General features: G+C 43.6%; 1 protein-coding gene across 3 annotated transcripts in view; it reads right to left on the reverse strand.

Moving 5' to 3' along the window:
- Positions 1-16842, reverse strand: part of LOC132377693 (host cell factor 1-like) — a 139213-nt gene extending 122371 nt beyond the window's left edge. For all 3 annotated transcript variants that reach the window (XM_059943924.1, XM_059943925.1, XM_059943923.1), the window contains exon 1: positions 14066-16842. In XM_059943924.1, coding sequence (XP_059799907.1) covers positions 14066-14225 — 160 coding nt within the window. In that variant the 5' untranslated portion in view covers positions 14226-16842. The remainder of the gene's footprint in view (positions 1-14065) is intronic.
- Between the last annotated feature and the right edge of the window lie 267 nt (positions 16843-17109).

The following is a 17109-nucleotide window of genomic DNA, read 5'->3' on the forward strand; positions in this document are numbered from 1 at the left end:
GGAGTGTTTTGGTAATACACCTCATAAGAGAAAATAAAATATCATGGGATATGTAGAAAACATGTGCTTTAATTTCAATTGAAAATGAACAAATGCATTACAACAAAATATCTGTCTTTGAAGTCCCATGGTATTTAGCTATTTATTGAAATGACTTTTAAAACACTGAAAATTAAATGAATAAAATACAGCTTTTTTAATAGTAACAGTTATTATTTTAAAGCACTGAAAATTCTGTTATCCTTCAAGATATTATCATCATCACTCTCCTCCTGACTGTCTTTATTTCAAAAACGGTAGGAGATGCAGGTCTACTTGTCCTGCTCCTTCTTATTCAATTGTCCCCTGTGCCAAAACTCAACAACGACCCGCAGAATGACAAAGTAGGGAGAGCGCGCCGGTATGCGGAGCTCTGTGCTCGCAAATCCCCGCAGGCTATCTCTCTTAGCCGGAACGCTGGCTAATTGTGAGCCGGTTCAGATGTGCCAGGAAATGGGTCGCCACAAGGTCACAAAGTAAAGCGCAAATGTGGAGTAATCCGCTGCACCTCAACAAAGGTCAATGTATATAGAGTGCGTCATCTATTGGGAAAACGCCAGAATTGCAGGGAGAAAACGTTAACAAGGTTTATTAATATAATTTCATCAAGTTCTGCGGGCCGGATTAAAAAGCTTAACGGGCCGCATATGGCCCGCGGGCCGTAGTTTGCCCATGCCTGAACTAGTCACTTCTGCGTACACAGTGTCCAAATTCTTCCATTTTCCTCACATTCATTTGCCTATCTAAACATCTTGTAGAAGTCCCTAATGTATCTGCCTCTACCACCACTCCAGGCAAGGCATTCCAGGCACCCACCACTCTATGTAAGAAAAACCTGTCCCTCACATCTCCTTTGAAATTACCCCTTCTTGCCCTAAATGCATGCCTTATGGTATTAGACATTTCAACCCTGGGAAAAGATACGTCTGACCACTCTATCCATGCCTCTGATAACCTTATAAACCTTTATCAGTTCTCCCCTTAGTCTCCACTGCTTCAGAGAAAACAACTCAAGTTTGTCCAACCTCTCATTAAAGCACATACCCTCCAATTCAAGGAACATCCTGGTAAACCTCTTCTGCACTCTTTCCTTTCTATAATATCCTTTGATGTTTGGGTATTTCTACGCTGGGGAAAGATCATGTCTCTCATAACATTGCAAACTTCTGTCAGGTCTCCCCTCAGCCTCTGACATTCTAGGGAGGACAACCCAAGTTTGTCTCATCTTTCCTTACAATCTGTACTCTCTAACCCAGGCAGCAACCTGCTGAACCTCTTCTGCTCCCTCTCCAGTTTCTACATCCTTCCTATGATAGAGCAACCACAACCATACACAATACTCTTACTGAGGCTTTATATACATAATTCCAGCTTGACTTCCTTACTCGATACTCAACATCCCTTCCAATGAAGGGAAGCACGCTGTATGCCTTTTCTACCATCTTATCCACCTACATAGCCACTTCCAGTCAATGATGGACTCCATCTGCCATGCTTTCTAATCTACATCTTGCTGTATACTTTTGATAGTGCTTTACATGGTCTGTAACTCCACCAGTCTTGGTGTCATCTGCAAACTTGCTAATCCACTCATCTGCATTTTCATCTAAACCACTGATATATTTTAAATACAGAGGCCCTAGCACTGATCGTTCTGGTACACCACTGGCCAAGGTGCTCCAGCCAGAATAACAGCTTTTTACCCCCACTCTCGTCTTCCATGAGCAAGACATTTTTGAACCAAAGCTCTGAATCACCCTGGATCCCATGCATTTTTACCATCACAAGCTACCATTGAGAACGTGAAGAGGGTAAGGGGAATGCGTAGAAGGGGTGGGCGAGGGGCAAATGTAGCAAAATATGTAGACAGCAGGGAGAGGATATGTCATTGGGGAAGTGTAGGAGGACAGGGAAGAGGTAGCTAAAATAAGATGCCAGACAGCATGTGGCAACCACAAAGAGGAACCTTGCAACCACAAGACAATGTGTTCGGCAAAGTATTTTGAGCTATATACCTATTTCCAGTGTTTTGCTTGCGTCCATACCCATTCCAAATATTACGCTTGCATCTATGCTTATTCCGAGTATTTTGCATGCTTAGCTATGCAATAGCCAATCAATTGATGAATTTGAATCGGTAACCATATTTGCGAATGTAGTACCCTGCTTTTGGGTAGAAGTATGACCTTTGTAAACCAACAAATTTGGAGTTGGCTACCTTACGCCCGAAGTGTGTGGGGCTGTGAACTCCTCTCTGAATAAAAACCGTTTCAGAGGTAATTTCGTGTCTCTGGTGTTCTTTCTCAACTGAGCAGGTTAATAATTTCAGGTTGACACCATGATGGACATTATAAAATGCCTCACTAAGGTCCACACAGATAACACCCACTGCCTTATCCTCATCAAGCTCCTTTGTTATCTCCTCAAAAAAACATCTTTGTAAGTTCAAAGTGTATTATCAACATACACATCTGTCATATCAGGTGTGATATCAACATACATATCTGTCATCTGTCAAGGTCGTTCTCAATAAATCCGTAATAGAACGAATGAAAGATCTCATCATACCAACTAAGTGTTTAACCAGTGTGCAAAATAAAACAAACTTCGCAAATACATAAAGGAAGAAATAATAATAAATAAATAAGAAATAAATATGGAGAACCTGAGATGAAGAGTCCCTGAAAATGAACCCATAGATTTTGGGAACAATTCAGTGATTAGAGCAAGTGAAGTTGAGTGAAGTTATCCCCTTTGGTTTGAGAGCCCGATGATTGAGAGGTAGTAACTGTTCTCAAACCTGGTGGTGTGAATCTTGAGACTCCTGTAGCTTCTTCCTAATGGTAGCAGCTGGAAGAGAGCGTGACCTGAGTGTTCCTGCTGATGGATGCTGCTTTCCTGCGACAACACTCCATGTAGATGTGTTCAACGGTGGGTGCATTTACTTATGGGCTGTATCCACTACTTCTTGTAGGAATTTCTCACAAAGGGCATTGGTGTTTCCATGCCTCAGTGATGCAGCCAGTCAGTATACTCTCCACCACACACCCATTGAGGTTTGTTAAAGTTTTAGATGCCATGCCAAATTTGACAAACTCCTAAGGAAGTAGAGGACTTTCTTTGTAATGGCAATTACATACTGGGCCCAGGACAGGTCCTCTGAAATGCTAACAAAAATGAAGAATTTAAAGTTGCAAACCATCTCCACCTCTGATCTCCTGATGAGTACTAACTCATGGACTTCTGGTTTCCTCCTCCTGAAGTCAATAATAAGCTCCTTGTTCTTGTTGACACTGAGTAAGAGGTCGTTGTGGCTAAATTTTCAATCCACCTCCTAAATGCTGATTTGGCTTACGACAGTGTTGTCGTCAGAAAACTTGGATATGACATTGGAGATGTGCTTAGTCACACAGTCAAAAGTATAAAGGTGAGTAGAGCAGGGGGCTAAGCACAATGTTTGTAGTGCATCTGTGCTGACAGAGACTATGGAGGAGATGTTGTTGCCAATCCAAATCACTGGGGTCTGCAAGTGACGAAATGGAGGATCCAGTTGCTCAAGGAGGTATTAAGGCAAAGTCTTGGGAGCTTATTGATTAGTTTTGAAGGGATGATAATATTGAATGCTGAGCTATAGTCAATAAAGAGCATCCTGATGTATGCATCTTTACAGTCCAGATGTTCTCGAGTTGAGTGAAGAGCTGATAAGATGGCATCTGCTGTGGATCTGTTGTGCTGGCAGGCAAACGGGAGAGCATCTAAGTTGTTTTTTCAGGCAGGAACTGATATGTTTCATTACCAACCTTTCAAAACACTCCATCACTGTGGATGTAAGTGCTATTGGATGATAGTCATTGAGGCAGATTGCCACATCCTTTTTAGGCACCAATATAATTGAATCCTGCTTGAAGCAGGTGGGTACCTCAGATTGCTGAAGCAAGTTAAAGATCACAGTGAACACTCTAGCCACTTGGTCAGCATAGGTCTTTAGTATTTAGCCAGATACTCTTGGGCTAGGTGCTTTTTGTGGGCTCACCCTCCTGAAGGATGCTCTTACGTCAGCCTCAGTGACTGAAATCCCAGGATCACTGGGGGCTGTGGAAGTTCATAATGGTTCCTGGATGTTTTTTTAAGATCAAATTAGCCAGTAGGGTAGTTATGAGAAAGTGCTGTGTTATGCATCATTAATAACAACTATCATCATTTTCCTATTGACTGAAAGTAAGTGGGTGGTAGTTGAAAAAAAGCCTTTGTCATTACCTGGTTATCTGCATTAATTACTCATAAAATGTAGTCTGTCATCTTCATCTAAGTCACAAAATAGACCAATATGCTTCTCCCTATAGATGCTGCCTGGCCTGCTGCGTTCCACCAGCATTTTGTGTGTGTTGCTTGAATTTCCAGCATCTGCAGATTTCCTCATGTTTGTACTTTTCATGTCTTCATTGAACACGTTGTTTAATCACAGTCCAGTTGGAAAAAGTATGTAAACCCTTGTATTTAATAACTGGTAGAACCTCCCTTAGAAGCAATAACCTCCACCAAATGTACGCTTGTTGCTGCTGATCAGACTTGTGCCACGGTGAGGAGGAATTTTAGACCATTTCTCCATACAAAACAGTTTTAGTTCATCAATATTTCTGGGATACCTTGCATGAATATCCTTCTTCAGGTCATGCCACAGCATCTCATCTAATTTGGCCATTCTAAAGCAAATTTTCTTCTTTTAAGCCATACTGTTGATTTACTCTTATGCTTCAGATCATCATCTTGTTGCATCATCCAACTTCTATTAAGCTTCAGGTGACAAATCATTACCCTGACATTCTCCTGTAAAATGTCTTGATATAAATTTGAATACATTGTTCCCTCAATGATTGCAAGTTGTCCAGGTCCTGGGGCAGCAAAGCAGCCCCAAATCATGATGCTCCTTCCACCATGCTTCACGGTCGGGATGAGGTTGGTATGCAGTGCCCCTTTCCCTCCAAACATAGCAGTATGCACTTCTGCCAAAGAGTTCAACTTTCTGTCTCATCTGCCCACAGACTGCTGTCCCAGAAACACCGTAGAACATCCAGGTGGTCTTTTGCAAACTTGAGATGTGCAGCAATGTGTCCTCCGTGGTGTCCTTCCATGAACACCATTCTTGGTCAGTGCGCTTTTTATAGTGGACACAAATGAACCGAGACTTCAGCAAGTTCTAGAGATTTCTGCAAGTCTTTTGCTGTGTTTCCCTTGGGTTTTTTTCACCTCCTTTTGCATTGCGTGTTGTGCTCTTGGTGTGATCTTTGCAGGACGCCCACTGCTTGATAGAGTAGCAACAGTACTGAATTTACTCCATTTGTAGACAACTTCTCTTACTGTGAACTGAAGAACCCTCAGGACATTAGAACAGATTTTGTAGTCTTTTCCAGCTTCATGCATCTCTACAATTCTTTTAAGGTCCTCTGAAAGTTGTTTTGATCGAGAAACAGTGGACATAAACAGCCTCTTTCTTGAGAAGAACAGGCTGTTAGTAACCTAACTTTGTGTGACTTTTTTATAGGGCAGGGCACCTCTACCACCTCCACCTCAAATCTCATCTCCTTGATTGGAACATCTGACTCCAAATAGCTTTTGAAGAAGGCATTACCCTAGATGTTCACATACTTTTTAGAACCTAGATTGTTTAAATTAAAATGAAGTAGCGCAATTGTTTGTGTGTTATTAGTTTAGGCAGCTTGTGTTTGTCTATTATTGTGACTTAGATGAAGATCAAACCACTAATGCAGAAAACCAGGTACAGTAATTGCAAAATTGTAACTTTTTTCCCCAATTGTAGATTGATTGGATTGTTTAACTTTTTAGAAGAGGTAATAGCTAGACCATTTTCCTTGTCAAATGAAAGCCAATATCCTAACTGCATTGAAAAAAACTTGGCTGAAGGCACACCTAGTTCTAGAACACAAGTTTTCAGCACCATAGCCAGAATGTTGTCTAGTCCTATCACCTACATGTACCAGAACTCTGTGATTTCTTGGTAATATTGAAGGTGAATCCAATTTCCTTAAGATTTGCAACTGTGATGGTAGAGATCTCAGGAGGAAACCAAGATGAAAATCATCCAGTTGACACTTCAAGCAGATTAATAATGCTCTGGAATCTGCTTTGGCATTGATCTGCTGCCCCTCATCCCTCCCATGCTGTTGAATTCTCCATTACTAGATATGGTAGGACTGGATAACCGTGATCAGATCTGCAGCTTGCAAGATTTCTTGGCAATGCGGATTGCTTGTTGCTTATCACACATTCAGTCCTGTGCTCTAGCTTCAGCAGGGAGGCTCCTCATAGTTAGGATCCCAGTTTCTACCCCTCTTGCTAAATACCTACTCACTACCTGCTGCACACCCAGTCTGACAGCTATGTCTTTCAAAACTATATATTTGGACTTGGTGATTCTCAATCACTGGTAAGGTAGTAACTTGGCAATTCAGGAGGATTGGACTAAGTTCAAATTCCACCACAAAATGCTAACTAAAATGCAAGCTACTCAGTTGTTTCATTAATGCTAAATTCAAATAAGAAAGCAAATGCATTAACCTGGGCCTTGAATTTGGCAAAATTGCTTGTAGTGCAGACAATCCTCCTCAGAAGCTGGGGTCTAAACTGACTAGTGATGTAAAGTCTGACACAGCCATACTCAATGAATCAGACCTTACAGACAACATAACAGAATCTTCCATCAGTCCCTCGTATGTGGTGAATCTGTGGAATTCACAAACCCAGCACTGCTTGACAGTGCATTTCCCCTCATTAATACAGTTCTGGCTAGCAAATGATTCACTTGGTTTGGAAAATGTTCCTGGCAGAGCAACCAGGCAAAATCTTTCAAATCATCCAAATACTAAAGTTGCAAATCAAAATTCAAGAGATTCTGCAGATGCTGGAAATCCGGAGCAACATACAAAATATTGGAGGAACTTAGCAGGTCAGGTAGCGTCTACGGAGGGGAATAAACAGCTGATGTTTCGGGCCAAGACCCTTCATCAGGACTGAAAAAGAAGGCAGAATAAGAAGGTTGAGGATTGAGAACAAGCTGCCAGGTTTCAGATGAGACCAGGTGAGGGGGCAGGTGGGGGCGTGGGGTAGTGAAGTGAGAAGCTGGGAGGTGATTAGTGGAAAAGATAAAGAACTGAAGGAGGAATTTGATAGGAAGAGGATAAAGGAAGAAAGGTAAGGGTGAGGGGAACCGGGTGGGTGATGACAGGGGAGAAGAGGTGAGAGAGATAACAGAATGGGGAATGGAGATAGAGGGGTGGGAGGGAAATCACTGGAAGTTAAGAGATAGAGTTGTTGCAATTGAGTTGACTGAAATAGTACAAGATTCCAAAACAAAAACTCAAGATTACAGTCCTCTTTTTCTGACCAGCTCTAGTACTTTGCCAACTGAACGCTTCAGCATTCATCTCAGAACATCAGAAGTCAATAATGAAACAGGATGGGGAGATGGGAATGAGTTCAAACTGGATACAAGGTCTTGGACCGGCTGCAGGGTTTGCCTACTGATGCACAGTGAATAAATCCACAGTGACATAATCTCACTGCTTCTCCACTTACTCTGGAGCATGTGGGCAACCACAAGACAAACATCAAGCTACCTTTTTATCAATTACAGGTTGGTGATCATTCCCTTCAGACAAATAACCAAGCTTCAAAACCTGTACCTCTGTATCTCCCGCTGCAACTGGAACCTCTACTTCTTAATTGAGATTAACTTTGTCTCAGGTACATCGAAGCATCCAGTGAAATGTGTCATTTCCAATGACCAACACAGTCTGAGGATGTGCTGGGGGCAGCCCAAAGTGAAGCCTTGCCAGCAGTGCCAACATAGCATGTCCACAACTTACTAACTCTTGTACATCCATGAAATGTGGGAGAAGGCACAAACTCCTTACAGGCAGCGCAGGAATTAAACCCCGATCAATGGAACAGTAAAGCATTACACTAATTGCTGCACCACTGTCTGTCATGACCACAGTCACTTCCAGAAGCTCATGCTTGGGGACATATTTTCACTCGGTAAGAAGTTTACAATCATGAAGGTGTGCAAGTGGACAGATTCTGAGAACACATTCTGAAGATTTGAATTGAGAGGTTACAGAGTAGGTGAGTGGAGGCCAAGAGGAACTTTGTTTGTAGAGAGGAGAGAATAAACAAAATTATGCCAGTTGAGATGTGGGCAGCAGAGTTTGTAATTAACTCAAAATGTAGAACTGAACTTCATAGTGAAGGATATACAAGAGGCAGTAAGCCTAGATCAGGGGTTCCCAACCTTTTTTTAATGCCATAGACCCCTACACTTAACTGAGGGGTCCATGGACCCTAGATTGGGAACCCCTGGCCTAGATAGAGCTGATGTTGAGAGGATGTTTCTAATAGTATGAGAGTCTAAGACCAGAGGGCACAGCTTCAGAATAGAAGGAATTCTCTGTAGAATGGAGGTGAGGAATTCATTGCCACAGACAGCCTGAGGCCAAGTCAATGGGTATATTTAAAGCTGAGGCTGACAGGTTGTAGATAAGTCAGGGTTTCAAAGGTTACGGGATGAAGGGAGGAGAATGGGGTTGAGAGGGATAATAAATCAGACACAATGGAATGGCAGAGCAGACTCAGTGGGCTGAAATTACCTAATTCTGCTCCTATGTCTTATGGCCTCAAGAAGGCAGCATCCATCATTAAAGATCCTCAGCCACTCAGGACATGCCCTCGTCTCATTCCATCAACAGGGAGGAGCTACAGGGATCTGATGCTGGAAGCTGGAGGAGCAAACAACCTGCTGGAGGAACTCAGTGGGTCAAGCAGCATCTGTGGGGTCGATAATTTGGGTCGAACCCCTGCATCAGGATTGAGACTGGTGATTCAATGGTCAACCAAGAGAGGAGAACTAGAACACATCAGAGGGCTTCTCAAAGAGAGCCAATCAACTAAAGGAAATGTAGGCAGAACAGATAAACCAATTACACCGAAGAACCCTTTGATTTGACTATTGAGAATGGCTTTTTTCATATGCTCACAATGGAAAACACAACGTTAATTAAAAATTGAATATCTCCACAACTGTAAAAGTTTAGAATATATAAACATGGAACACTACAGCACAAATGTGCCGACCCTTTATCAAGTTTAGCCCTTCCCTCTCACATAGCCCTCCATTTTCCTATCATCCATGTGCCCAAGTCTCTCAGACATCCCTAATGCATCTGCTTCTACCACCTTATAGGACCTTCCACATATCCATCACTCTCTGTGAAGAATTTACCTGACATCACCCCCAATCCTTTCCTCCAATCACCTTAAAATCACAAACAGATGCTTGTACATCCATGAAATGTGGGAGAACACACAAACTCCTTACAGGCTGTTACACAAACAGTTTTTAGATGTTGAAAATCCAGACCAACACACACAAAATGCTCGTGGAACTCACCAGGTCAGGCAGCACATATGAAAATGAATAAAGGCTATGTTTTGTGCCAAGGTCCTTCTTCAGGACCTTAAAATTATGTCTTCTCGCATTAGCCATTTTGGCCTGGAAAAAAAGTCTCTGGCTGTCTGCTCGATTTCTGCCTCTTATCATCTTGTACCCCTCTATCAAGTCACACCTCATCCTCCTTCAACCAAATAGTTCGGCCTAGCTTGCTCACTCCATAGTCATCACAAGGCATCCTCTAACGAAAAAAAAATTCTCCATTCTCCACAAAAGATTTATCATAAAGCAACACTGCTGAGCTAAATGCCATATCACCTGATGAAACAAAATATGGCAGTGTATACAATTCCAGGACCACTCAATAAATGTGACAGCCTGGACTGAAGAACTAATGGGGAAGGATAATAGCCAAGCGTCTTTTCCCTGGAGCTTCGGAGGCTGAGGCAGCCCTAGGTTAAACAAGGGTCCCATTCCTGAGAACGGTCTGTAATAACTTCTCTACAAATCACAAAGACCTGTCACAAACACAAAAATCTACAGTTGTTGGAAATACAAGACAACATATACAAAATGCTGGAGCTTAGCAGATCAGGCAGTGTCTATGGAAAGGAATAAACAGTCGGTGTTTTGGGTCTTGGCCTAAAACGTTGCCTGTTTATTCTTTTCCATAGATTCTACCTAATCTGCTGAGCTCCTCCAGTATTCTGTGTGTGTTACAGATTTTTAAAAAGCTATTCATATTGTATCACTTTATGTACACCTACTATAATTTAATTGAATAATCACCCCAGCACTATGAAACATGAATCTCAGGATTGGATATGGTAACATCTGTGCACTTTGATAAAAATTTACTTTGAATTTTGAAATGCTTTAAAAAATACATGGGAAAATTTGCATAAGGCTAGATTTTCGTAAGTCAGGTCACTTCAAGCCAAGTCTAGTAACCTGGGTACCCCTGCACAAGATTTAGAGAGATATAGGTAGGGGAGATGCAATCCACTGAAGGAAATTTGAAAACAAAAGTCATAGGTTTAAGGTGAGTAGTAGGGGCTATAAAAGTATTTTTAAAGATAATATATTTTTTTTAAAACACAGACAGTGATTAATATCTGAATCTCACAGCCAGAGGAGGCACAGCTCCTCCTCATCTTAGGTGTATCTCGCTTATGTTTAATTCATACATGCGAGCATGTTTGGGAGAAAAGTGGGACGGAAAGTTAATGACTACAGGCATCTTCTGCCATGTGGGAACTCAGTATCATTTCATCTTGCAGAGAAATATGAATGACTCGGTTTAACCACACATTGTCCTATTTAAACATACTGCCAGACAGCTGTCAGTAATGTACAGCTCTCAGGAATGGAACCCTGTTGGAACACCATCTACAAATTCGCCGATGACACCACTGTTGTTGGCAGAATCTCAGACAATGACAGGGAGGCCAACATGAGTGAGACAGATCAGCCAGTTAATTGATTTGCAACAACATCCTTGCACTCAACATCAACGATCAATCAATTGTGATTGATCCACAATCAAAACACCAAAGAATGGATTGTGGACTTCAGGAATGGGAAGTCAGGGGACATACCAGTCCTCATCGAGGGATCAGCAGTGCAAAGCGTGAGCGGTTTCAAGTTCCTGGATGTCAAATCTCAGAGGATCTATCCTGGGCTCAATACATTGATGCAATCACTGAGAAGACATGCCAGCAGCTATGTTTCATAAGGAGTTTAAAGAGATTTACTATGTCATCAAAGACTAGCAAATTTCTACAGATGTATTGAGGAGAGCATTCTGACTGGTTGTATCAATGTCAGGTATGGAAGCTGCAATGCACAGGATCAGAGAAAGCTGCAGATGACTGCAAGCTCAGCCAGCTCCATCTTCAGCACTAGCCTCCCCACCATGTAGTATTAAGAAGTTGGCATCTTGTAAGCCGCTTGTGACCCTGGCTAATTTTTTAAAAAGGTCATAGCAGCTATGAGCTTGAGAAAAAGAGTATAAATGCACAAATGCTTTTGCATAAGATAAGCTGAGCGGGTGACAGTAGCCTTGGTGTGGGAAACATTGTGCCTTGTTTCTTATGGCACCTGCAAGATAAGCAATTAGAGGGTGTGACTATTTACTAGGGCAGCAGACTTTGGGTGGTGGGCCTGTGCATATCTGTATCCAGACGTAGTAGCAATTAAAACTGTTATACGAACAATTTAGACTGATACGTTAACAATACTCATCTGTAGAGAAATTAAGGGGGGGGGGGTGAACCCACATGTATCTGTGTACGTGACTGCATGATATAAAAAGAACTGTATTTGCTTCAGGAGGCAGAGACCCTGGAAGCAGCCTCCGAGAGACAGTGCTTAAGAGGGTTCTCTTGAGTAACTTGCTAATAAAGAGTTGAAGTTACTTTCACCATAGTACGTGGTATTTTTGCATTGGGCAGATCGAAAGAAGTTTATAACAACCGTCATGGACACCTACAAGAAGGCATTAAGGCCCCTCCATTGCAGGATGTGTCTCCTCTTTTTAATTACCATCAAGAAGGAAGACTCATGTTTTAAGAACAGTTTCTTCCCCTCTGCCAACAGATTTCTGAATGATCCATGAACACTATCTTATCATTCCTCTTTTGCACTTCATATTTATTTTATAGTGATTTATGTACTGCACTGTACTGCTGCCACAAAACAGATTTTATGATACATCAGTGATAATAGACTATACAGTCACAATATTTAAATAGTCAAGGCATAGAACTCAGTGCAGGCACATGGAATTAGTGTGCATGGGCAAAAAACTGTTGTATGGACCTGATGATCTAAAAGTGGGACCACATCAGTCCATGGCCTCCTCTTCTGCTGCAATGAAGCCACTCTCAAGTTGGAGGAGTAATTCCTCATATTCCATCTAGGTAGCCTCTAACATTGATTTCTCAAATTTCTGTTAATTTTTCACTTCCCCCCCCCTTCTTCAATTCCCCACTCTGCCCACCTTCCCTTTGTCCATAATCCACTCTATTAGATTCCTTCTCCAGCCCTATACTTTTTCCACCAATCACCTCCTAGCTTTTTACTTCATCTCTTCTCTCCCAGCCACCTGATTTAACCTATCTCCTTTCAGCTTGTCCTCCTTCCCATCTCCTCACCTTATTCTGACATCTTTCCCCCTTCCTTTCCAGTTTTGATAAAGGGTCTTGGCCCAAAATGCCAACTGCTTATTCCCCTCCATGGATGCTGCCTAATCTGAGTCCCTCCAGTACTTTTTGTGTGTTGATAAATTTAAGGGCCTGTTTCTGTCCTGTGCTGGGCATAAACAGGGTGAACATACACAACCTGTTCCCCAGCGCTGGGGAATCAATAGCTAGAGAGCACAGGTTTAAGACATGAGGGGAGAGATTTACTCCTAACTTATAGGGAAATTTTTCACCCAGCGGGTGGTCAGAATACAGAATGTGCTATCAGAGGAAGTGGCTGAGGCAGGTAAAAATACAACACTTAAAAAGACACTTTGACAGGTAAATGGGAATGAAATAGTTTAATTTGTCATGTACATTTCACATGGAGGCATGTGTCTCCTTGCTCCTGGTGCCAACATAGAATGCCCACAACTCACTAACCCTAACTGGTCTTTGGACTGCGGAGAAAGCAGGGGTAGCCGGGAACGCACACCGTCACAAGAACGTACAAACTCCTTACAGACAGCAATAATGATTGCACCCTGATCACTGACGTTGTGAAGTGATCGTGTTAACCACCATGCTACCGTGCCAACCGGCTCGAAGAATTGGAAATAGTCTAGCCCTCTATTCTACACTGTGTTATTGCTTTAATTTAATGCATCCGATCTGTACCAACTGTATGCAAGACAAATCTTTCACTGCGTCTTGATCAATATGACAATAATAAACCAATTCAAATCTTAGTTAGCAAACACAGGAGGGCCTGTCTTCGTGCTGTATCACCGAGTACTCGATTCACACTCTTATTTTCAAAGCATAAACACAATAACGCCAGTATCTTAGACGGAAATGGGTGTGACGCGAGTTGAAAGGTTTGGAAAACCGAGCCGAGAGTGTTAACCGGTTCGTGAAGCTCTTCTCCCTCGGAGGAGGCCAAGGCCGAAGCGGCACCCCTCCCACTCAGGGAGGAAAACCACCCGCTGTGGGCGGAGGCAGGGGAGGAGGGATGAGAGCCGCCTAAGCCGGAAAGGGGATTAATGCATTTGACGATGCAAACGCAGTGACATTGCAGTGGTAGGGATATTGCCTCAGAACCGGGCGACGATCGGCGGAAAAACGGCAATTGGCGCCAAAACGGGACGCCGCGCGCGTCCGCCCGCCGCCATTTTGTGCCGGAATCGCGAGGGTGCGCACAATCGCCATCTTGTTTCCTCCCTCCTCCCCCCCACACCCGGCGCGACGGGAACGCGCCGACGGGCGGGCGGCGGCGGCATCGGGAGCGCGCGCCACCCCGGCTCCTCCCTCCCTAACATCATAAAAAGATTATAACATATCCACACACGCACACAGAGATGCGCGGGGAGGGTGAGCCGACCTGAGTTGTAAACGTGTAGCTCATCCACGATGCCTTCGTTGCCGCCGCCGAAGACAACCATTAGCTCCTTGATGGAGACAGCGCGATGTCCATGGCGGGGCCGCGGGACAGGGCCGCTGCTGTTGGTGACGCGCCGCCACCTCAGGATGGGAGCCGCCATCTTCTCCCCGCCACAACAACCGCGCCCGGATGTTGGCGGCGCGAGAACCCCGGTCAGGACCCCAAGTGCGCTGTACCCAGTCCTGCCTGTCACCTCTCTCGACGCATAATCCGCTACTACCCTAACGTTATCTTATTTTTTCACATCACAAACACCAAATATCCCTGAACCATTATTTTTCTGCTCAGAACGGAGAAGTTCTGTTGCGTGAGATTTCCTTAAACACGAAACATAGATCAGGCAAAGAACCCAGAAGCTACAAGAAGGCGGAGCCTTGTCCACAGAATACCCGGTTGCCCCACCTCAGGCCCACCGGCAGATCGTTCTTTGCCGAATAAAAAAAAATTGATTTTTTAAATCTAAAATAGAATCAATGGAATCAAGCGTGTTTGGGGTTTAGTTTTCTTCTGTGGGGTCTAATGTTAAAAAATAATTAGTTCGGAGGAATAATTTGGTTACAGGCATTCCCGGTAGACTCCACAGAGCTTCTTGAATACCCGGATGAAGACGGACATCAAACCAATTAAAAATCCGCTGTTCACATTTAGATTGAATGTCGACCCTGTAAACGTGAACCGTTCCCCATAGCAGAGTGAACAGTGCACGGGAGAAGACCTTCCGGATAAAACCGGGTAATGCGTGCTGCGGTAATGACCTGCCGCCCCTCATTTAACTGAGAGGTACCCTGTGCTTTCCCCACAGAAATATTTTAACCGTATTTATTGATTTATGGCCGGGGAAAAGGAAGGGAAGATGTTGGTAATCAAACAGGCGGCTGAGTTGGACAGTCCAGGCCTCCTGGGTCCACCAGCCGGCTGCATTTCCAGCCGGCGACGGCAGGGGGCGCAGGGAGGCTGCGATTCACTCATTCAGTGTCAGGGGTTCCCGGAGCCTCGCCGGGCCCGGGGCGCAGCACGAGCTGGTGAATCGTTCGGTCAAGTTGTCGCATGTGCTGAGGCGGAGTGAGAATCTTCCATCAACAAATACGGACTGAGGGAGAACGATAGCAATGGAAGTGCTGGAGGAGCTCGGCAGGCCAGGCAGCGCCGGTGGGAAAAGCAGCAGTCGACGTTCCGGGCCCAGGACCGGAGAAAGGAAAGCCGAGGAGAGAGGCGATGGGGGGAGGGATGAAGCAAAGAGCTGGGAAATTGATTGTTGAAAGAGACAGAAAGCCATGGAAGAAAGAAGAGGAGCACCAGAGGGAGGCGATGGACGGGCGGGGAGATAACGTGAGAGGGGGATAAAGGGATGGGGAACGGTGAAGTGGAGCATCAAGTCAAGTCACTTTTATTGTCATTTCGACCGTAACTGCTGGTACAGCGCATAGTAAAAATGAGACAACATTTTTTCAGGACCACAGTGTTATATGACACAGAAAAACTAGACTGAAATACGTAAAAAAAAACAAAAAAAAAACTACACTAGACTACAGTCCTACCCAGTACTGCATAAAGTGCACGAAACAGTGCAGGCGTTACAATAAATAATAAACAGGACAATAGGGCAGTAAGGTGTCAGTCCAGGCTCTGGGTATTGAGGAGTCTGATGGCTTGGGGGAAGAAACTGTTACATAGTCTGGTCATGAGAGCCCAAATGCTTCGGTGCCTTTTCCCAGACAGCAGGAGGGAGAAGAGTTTGTATGAGGGGTGCATGGGGTCCTTCATAATGCTGTTTGCTTTGCGGATGCAGCGTGTAGTGTAAATGTCTGTGATGGCGGGAAGAGAGACCCCGATGATCAATGTTCAGGTGATCAGCTTGGAGGCTACCCAAACGGAATACAAGATGTTGTTCCTCCAACCTGAGTGTTGGCCTCATCACGACAGAAGAGGAGGTCACACATGGACATATCGGAATGGGTCATTCCTCGTGAGGTCAATCTGTTGGGGTCATTCACTGTGTTCAGTGCTCCCAGTGTGGCCTCCTGTATTTCAGTGAGATCTGGCGAGGATTGGGGACACTGCTTTACCAAACACCTATGCCAGAAAATCGGATCTCCAGTGGCCACCCATTTTAATTCCAGCTCTTATTCCTGTTCTGATATGTGCTCTACTGTCATGATGAGGCCACCTTTTAAATCTAATCCTCAGCTTTTTTCCTCCAGTCCTGCCAAAGGGTCTGGGCCTAAAACATGGACTTCTTTTTACCATAGATGCTGCCTGACCTGCTGATTTCCTCCAGTATTTTGTGTGTGTTGCTGGGATGTCCAGCATCTGCAGATTTTCTCTTGCTCGACGCAAGATCCTGCAGATGCTGAGAAATCTTTCTCAAGATAAAGATGACCTTTGTTTTTCCAGTTTTATAATTGTTGATCGGAGTTGATGACACTGATATTTTTGTTAGATATTATAAACAGCCCTTTTTTTCATTTTTTCCTTAGTTATTAGATTAGGTTTTTTTGCATAATTTTTTTTCTTTTTTCTGTTTTTTTAAAATATATATATATATATATATTATGATATACGTAGGTTTGCCTTGTTTATTTGTTACTTGTATCATCCATGATTTGGGAATACTCATTTATACTGTAACTATTGGTTATGTATTCTTTCATGTTCAGTTGAAATGTGTATGTTTGTAATCCCATTATCTATGTATCAATTTTGTTGATAGTAATAATAAAAAGATTGAAAAAGAAAGATAAAGATGACCGTTATCTGTCATGTGTACATCGAAACAGTGAAGTGTGGTATTTGCATCCATGATCAATGCTGGACGAATGCACTGGGTCAGGTAGTACATACAAGGCAAACTGTACGAGGGCATTACACTTCCTCCCTCACCACCATTCAGGGCCCCAGACAGTCCTTCCAGGTGAGATGACACTTTACCACTTTACGCTGGTGTGGTATACTGCGTCCGGTGCTCCCGGTGTGGCCTTTTATAT

Source organism: Hypanus sabinus, chromosome 19, assembly GCF_030144855.1.
Source record: "Hypanus sabinus isolate sHypSab1 chromosome 19, sHypSab1.hap1, whole genome shotgun sequence".
Classification (NCBI taxonomy): Eukaryota; Metazoa; Chordata; class Chondrichthyes; order Myliobatiformes; family Dasyatidae; genus Hypanus; species Hypanus sabinus.